Genomic DNA, 6608 nt, shown 5'->3' on the forward strand with positions numbered 1-6608 from the left:
GCCCTGTGCTTTCCCTGCCATCACTGGGCTCAGACCACTCCTGGGCTACTACTTAAAGTAGGTTTAGTTTATTGACAAAAGAAAGGTGCTGTGAAGTGGCCAAAGGGACCACTGTGGGACACAGCTTGTGCTTGGGCCAGGGAGGGGCTTTATTTATCTGTAGTGACCCTCACAGAGTGAACCCTGGCTTACAAATGAGCTTTTATTGCACTAACTCGCTTTTCTATCAGCAGTGATGGGAGAAGAGGCTTACAAAAGGTTATCAGTGTTCTGCATCTTGCAAAACTGGAAAATATCAATTTCCTGTAGACATCAAAGCCTAAACTATAGAAATGTTCACTGAAAAAAGCTACACCATGTATCTTGTATACATAGTTTTTACATACACACAGTAACTGCCATGACAGAGCAGCCACTGTCCAGAAATCATGGCAACAGCATTCCCAGATTATTCAACAGTGTCTCCATCCCTGTTCCTTGTTTGTATGGGTTTTTTGATGTTTCTTTTTTCTCTTAGTGCTCCTCTAGTTCTCCAACTCATATTTAGCTCAAAAAAATCCCTTAGCTCCGTTCTGCCCTCATGGCATCAGTGGGCAAAACAGAACTTGGTCTTATTGCCAAGCTAAAGTCAGGCTGGTTGCCAAGAGCTTCCTACTCCCAGAAACTACTGATGATGTCAGATACCAAAATAAACAGAAAGGCATCAATAATCAGCAATTCCCTCCAAAATACTACACTGCACTTTCTGCTGATAAAATGCCTCTATTTCCATTTCATTTGTCTTTCCCTCTTTCCACATCTTGTCTGCACCTCCTTGTATTCATGGCATTTTTGAGTGATATCCAGGTGCAGAGCAAGGTCAAGCAGGTGCTGGGAAGCCTCTGGAAATGAAGCTGTTCCCAGCAGGCCTGGAGTTGATGCCTTGAGACAACAATTCACTTTTAAAAGCAAAAAGATGCAGGCAGAGAAAGACCCAGAGTGATCAACTGTACGTCCAGCACACAGCTGTAAATACATCCTGCTCCAAGGTTTTCCCTGAACATACAGGTTTTCCTGGTGCTAGTGATGGTGGCAGAGAGACCCCCAGTGGCTTCATGCACCACCAGCCACCCTTTGTCACATCCCACAATCTCGGGGTCCCCCCAACAGGCGAGCAAGAAGGTTTTGGAGGGGCTGAAGGACAACACAGCCTTTGGGAGAACAGCCCCTCTGGGCAGGACAGGGCAGGACATCTTCTGCCAGTGTGGGGGCCAGCAAGGACTTTGTAAAAAGCCAGGCCAAACTCTGGAAGAATATTGGTGGCTCAAAACTGGATTTGCAGCAGACAAAGTATTCAGGAAAATGAAAGAAAGAAAAGGAAAGAAAAGGAAAGGAAGGAAAGGAAGGAAAGGAAGGAAGGAAGGAAGGAAGGAAGGAAGGAAGGAAGGAAGGAAGGAAGGAAGGAAGGAAGGAAGGAAGGAAGGAAGGAAGGAAGGAAGGAAGGAAGGAAGGAAGGAAGGAAGGAAGGAAGGAAGGAAGGAAGGAAGGAAGGAAGGAAGGAAGGAAGGAAGGAAGGAAGGAAGGAAGGAAGGAAGGAAGGAAGGAAGGAAGGAAGGAAGGAAGGAAGGAAGGAAGGAAGGAAGGAAGGAAGGAAGGAAGGAAGGAAGGAAGGAAGGAAGGAAGGAAGGAAGGAAGGAAGGAAGGAAGGAAGGAAGGAAGGAAGGAAGGAAGGATCCTATTTACCTTACAAGAATGGACATGCAATGCACATAAAGCCTGAGTGTTAATAATGCAATGGCAAATTATTTCAATAACAACAATGATAGTAATTCAAACCTCTGTGCTTATGAGCACAGAGATGCACAGAAAGCTAACACAGCAGCATGTCAAGCTATTCCCAGCCAACAAAAACTGGGACCTCCACCTGCCCTGTGAACCAGTCAGGGTTTTCATCCAAGGAGGTGCTGCTGCAGACACAGCTCATCCCAGAATCATAGAGGGAGCTGGAAGGGGCCCCCAGGGATCACTGAGTCCAGTTCCTGAGGGACTGATACAGCTGAGGCTGCAAGAAGATGTGAATGGACACTTTGCATGTCCAGAGTGTCCTTTTTGCTGGACACGAACCTGCTGTGATTTTTCCAGCTTCAAACAGCAACAGTTCAGCATTCTCTGCAGCAATCCATCTGACACACCAGGCTGAGCAAGAGGAAATATCAACAAGCCCCAACACAGATGTGCAGAAAGTAACACTTATATAACAACGAGGGGTTTATCACGCAGTGAAAAAGCAAAACATTTTGCTTTTCATGACCAGTAATGTCCTGCTTTGTTTTGGAGCTGATTTCAGCAGAGGCCGGTTCAGGAGCCCCTGCTCCAGGCCAGTCCCACGCACAGCTCCCCGGGAGGGCTGGCCTGAGCACAGGCACCGCTCTGCCCGTGGAAACCTCCCGTGGATCGGCTTTGTTTCTGCTCCGCTGTCCCGCAGGGAGAGCCGCATTCTAACAAACACCACGATAGCTGGAAACAGACTGCTTCAAAGGGCTTTGCAAACAGAACTCGATCCTGCCATCACCGGGAGAGGTGAGAGCGCTGTTTGTACAGATGGGGGGCGGCGGGCAAGGGGGGGAGGTCAGGCTGCTGCCTCCCTCCGCGGGGGCGGCACTCGGGGCTCAGATCCCTCGTCAGGGACTCGTGAGTGCACATCCACCGGCTCCCGCAGCCCGCGGGACACCGGGGAGCACCGCACCATCCGAGCGTCCGTGTGTGCTCCGGGCGGGCCGAGGAGCAGCAGCAGCAAGGGGCTCCTCCAGCCCTGGACACGCACGCACTGAGACCTACAAGGTGCCGGTGCTGCAGGGAAGGAAGGTGGCCGGCCGCGCAGCCAAAGCTGTGGCTGGGCGGTGGAACCCGAGCCCCACACGCCGGGGTCGGGCACTCGCCCAGGCGGCTCTTCTGGCAAGAGGTGAAATGCGCCGCGGGCACGGGCAGCCCGCCGCGCCAGGACACTTGCGGGGCCGCGGGACTCGAACCGGCCACCTGCGCGCCCAGGGGCGGCGGCGCTGCGCCGGCGCCACCGCGCGGAGCCTGACCGCGCTCGCCGAGGCGCCTGGTGGTTCTCGGCGCCGCCTGCCCCGTCCCCTCTGCTCGCCGCGCTGCTCCAAGAGGGCAGGGAAAGCCTCATCCCTTCCAAGGGAGGGCACAGGAGAACAGAGGATGTTCCCCAGGGATACAGACTGCCCAGCACAGCCATCGCTCAGCAAGAGTTCACCGTTTCTTTGTATCATTACCTGCATTCACCCAGCTCACATCCCAGCCGGCTCACAAAGCTGATAATCGAACCCACCCACTGCGGGGTGCAAGATTCTCCTCTGGCCACCTTCCATTCACACTGTTAGATACAGTAAGCCAGAAAAACAAAGTAATATAGAGAAAACATTACAAGACAAAGATAATTACCACCTACCTCTGCCAACTGCCTACCTGGGCAAACAGCAGTACCAGCAGTCCCCCTTGTAAAGCTCCAAGAGAGGAAATTTACAGCAGACTTCTTGCTTAAAGTTGAAGTTTCCCAGAAGAAAACTACTCTGGATTAACAAATTTTCTATTTCCTTCAGACAGTACTATTGACTGAGAAGGAAAAAAGCCAATTTACTACCAGAAGAAAACAAACCTGGTTTATGTTTAGTATGTTATTTCAGCATTGCCCATGCTCCAGAATTCAGTTCTGAAATTTTTCAGGATGTGTTGAGTCGTTTGTAACAGCTTTAAACCCTTTGTTGTAAAGTCTTCTGAGAAAAACAACACACTTGTTTTTCTCAGTTACCTTTTGTAGATGCTGTTTTGTAGTCTCTGAAGAACCTCCCACAAATTCATGGTCTACAGGCCAAGAAAGATTGCTGTGAATGATTCTAACCACACAAAGATGAGTAGAGTGACATTGTAAACTACTTTGTATTAGAAATATTTAACATTTAGGACAGAAGTGACCTCTAATTGTTTCTCTCTTGGCTGTGCCCCAATCTCACAATTACTTTGGTTACATGATGACAGTTAAAACTCTTTCAATTTTATTTATTTGAAGACACAGTTACCAAAATAGTGATCTGGGAAATAAAACCAACTAGAAATATAAATAACCCTCTTTGCAAAGCCTACTCTTTCTCCACCCCTAACCCCACTCCCTTCTACCCAATCATGGATCTCTTCCTCCCCCTCAGCCGAACCTCGTCCAGCTTTTTGATCACAGGACCAGATTTTTTAGACGTGGCTGCGTAGGTCTTTAGCAGAGCTTGGAACATCGTTTCAACATCTGGATGAGTGCTAATGAAGGCTTTCTCCAGAACATACAAATCAACTCCTTTATCCTCTGGAAGACCCGAAATAAAACTGAGTCCAAAGTCTATCAACACCAAGTCCAGCTTCTCCGTGGGCGGCCGCAGGAGGAGGTTGGCAGTTGTGAGGTCCCCGTGGATGATATCCTCATCATGCATCCTTGCCAACAGCTCACCCATCCTCTCTGCCAACTTATGGAGCTCGCTGCCATCATTCCCACTCTTTTGTACAGAATAAATATGATCCTGAACAGTAATTGAGTCCACAATATCTTCAAGATAGATGGAGTTGGTGACATAATCCACGAAGTAGACCGCTGGAGCTGGAATCCCTATTTAAAAGAACAAATCAAATGCCAGCGGTTAATTTACATGACTCCCAGCTTTATTTTAACACAACAGAACCCATAAAAGCCTTAAGCAGGAATGCCAGTTGAGATGACACCCAGCCACTGGTGATGGAGTGGCCGGGCCAACACTCAATGCAAGCCATCTGTGCAGCCTCACAGGACCTGGCAGCTCCAACCTTCTGAGAGCCCAGCCCCTCCTGGGGGAGCGCCCCTGATAGAACACGCTCTGGGGCACGCCGAGGGCAGGGCGACTTTCAGGGGCGCTCTGAAAGGGCACAGCGTGTCACCCGGGCTCAGAAATGCCCCCGCATCCTTCAGGATGGCGCTGAGTGCCCGAGATCTGCTCAGAGCGAGCTGAGGAGCCAGCTCACGCCGCCCTGGGGTGTGTCGGTGTGTCTGTCTGTGTGTCCGTCCCTCCCGCCAGGCAGCCCCGCCCGCCCCCGGGCCCACCTGCCCGCCGGCACCGCAGCAGCGACCGCGCCTCCTGGGCCATGCGCCGCCGGCTCAGCCGCTCCTCCAGCGCGGGGTGCCGGTACCGCTTGGGCACGCGGAGCTTGGCCACGGCGGCGCGGCCGAGGAAGAGCCCGCGGTACACGTGCGCCTCGGCGCCCTGCTGCACCAGCCGCAGCCCCGGCAGCGCCGGCGGCGCCGGCACCTCCTCCGCCACCACGCCGTCGCCCGCCGCGCCCTCGGCACCGTCCACGGCGGGGCCCGCGGCCGCCAGCTCGGCCGTGGCGGGGCCCACGGGCCCCACGTCGCCCATCGCAGCGCCCGCGACCGAACGCGCACCGCCCGCCTCAGCCTGCGCCGCCGCCATCGCTGCAACGCACACAGCGCATGCGCGGGGCGCCCGTTCGGCAGTGCTCGGTAATCTCCGGCCGTCCTCGGTGGGCCGGAACGGAAACCTACGAGCTGCCGAAGCGCCGCCCGGCTGTACCGCTCGGGCGCCCCCGCTATAACGCGCCCTGCCCGCTCTGCTCCCGGGGCTGCCCGCGCTGCTCCTTCCAGACCGCTCCCTGTGCTCCCCCCCGGGAATCCTGCTGCCCTCCGCCTGCCTCTGGGTAACTGCAGCCCGGTGGGACCCCTCCCCGAGCATCCCCGAGCCGGCGCGCCCTCCCGTGGTTTTGCCGGCGCAGGAGCGGGACCTGCAGCCGGCCCGCGGCTCGCAAGGGAGGTGTTGGATGCGTTTCTTCACGTTGTGGCAAGTGGGAGCGCGTGGTTCCCCCGAGGTTTTCCCAGCATCGCCGTGGAATCCCCCCTGCAGGGTTCCAGGGATGTCCCCTCATCCTGGAGCATCACCGTGGGGACTCCATCTCTGGGGCACCACCACAGCATGGTCCATCGCTGGCTCTTGTTCTTTCACGTGCCAAAAGCCTCTGCTGGAGCCTGTGCAGGCCCCCTGCAGCTGCCCAGCTGGTGGCCGGGAAGGAGAAGGGGGTTGCCCGAAAGCTGATGGCATCAGCAGCCTGCAGCAGGGCGAGCTGTGACCTGGGGTCCCCACGCTGGGCACCACCAAAGATTCTGCCCCAGGTCTGCCATGGGCCACTCATGCCGTGAGTCAGGTCACTCCCCCTTCCAGCAGCCAAGCTGCCATTTTATCAAGAGATGGATCAACCTCATTGTCCTCATAAACCTCACTGGAGCAGTACTTGGGTTTTCATGGCACCCTGAAAACCCACTGCCCTACTGGGTGATCTGCAAATATGTTCCTCAGAAGGTACAAGAGAATTCAGCCCAGTCCATGTCAATGTGTTTTCAATTGTTGCTTTTGGAGGTGCTGCAAGTCCATTTTGTCTTTGTTTTCTCACCCACAGCATTTGTTTCCTTTTCAGAACATTTATATTTTATTAACACATTCCACACAGCTTACATGTCATTGCACGGTGGGATCATGCCTGGCAAATATTTATCTTGCTTCAGTGACAACTTTTAAACAACCTTCCCAAGT

General features: G+C 53.7%; 1 protein-coding gene across 1 annotated transcript; it reads right to left on the bottom strand.

The window, feature by feature from the left end:
* Positions 1 to 3906: 3906 nt before the first annotated feature.
* TP53RK (TP53 regulating kinase) lies at positions 3907 to 5493 on the bottom strand. Its single transcript, XM_064391556.1, has 2 exons — positions 5111 to 5493; positions 3907 to 4642 (listed from the first exon to the last, which is right to left on the bottom strand). Exons 1-2 carry the CDS (start codon positions 5475 to 5477, stop codon positions 4164 to 4166), a joined length of 846 nt encoding a protein of 281 aa, XP_064247626.1. The 5' UTR covers positions 5478 to 5493; the 3' UTR covers positions 3907 to 4163.
* Between the last annotated feature and the right edge of the window lie 1115 nt (positions 5494 to 6608).

Source organism: Passer domesticus, chromosome 16 (assembly GCF_036417665.1).
Source record: "Passer domesticus isolate bPasDom1 chromosome 16, bPasDom1.hap1, whole genome shotgun sequence".
Taxonomy (NCBI): Eukaryota; Metazoa; Chordata; class Aves; order Passeriformes; family Passeridae; genus Passer; species Passer domesticus.

Bases quoted from the DNA above. Each gene is read 5' to 3' on its own strand.
- TP53RK (XM_064391556.1), bottom strand. From the start codon at position 5,477: ATGGCGGCGGCGCAGGCTGAGGCGGGCGGTGCGCGTTCGGTCGCGGGC. The intron at 4,643-5,110 runs GTGGGCCCGGGG...TCTTTTAAATAG, and splicing joins GCTGCGGTGCCGGCGGGCAG to GGATTCCAGCTCCAGCGGTC.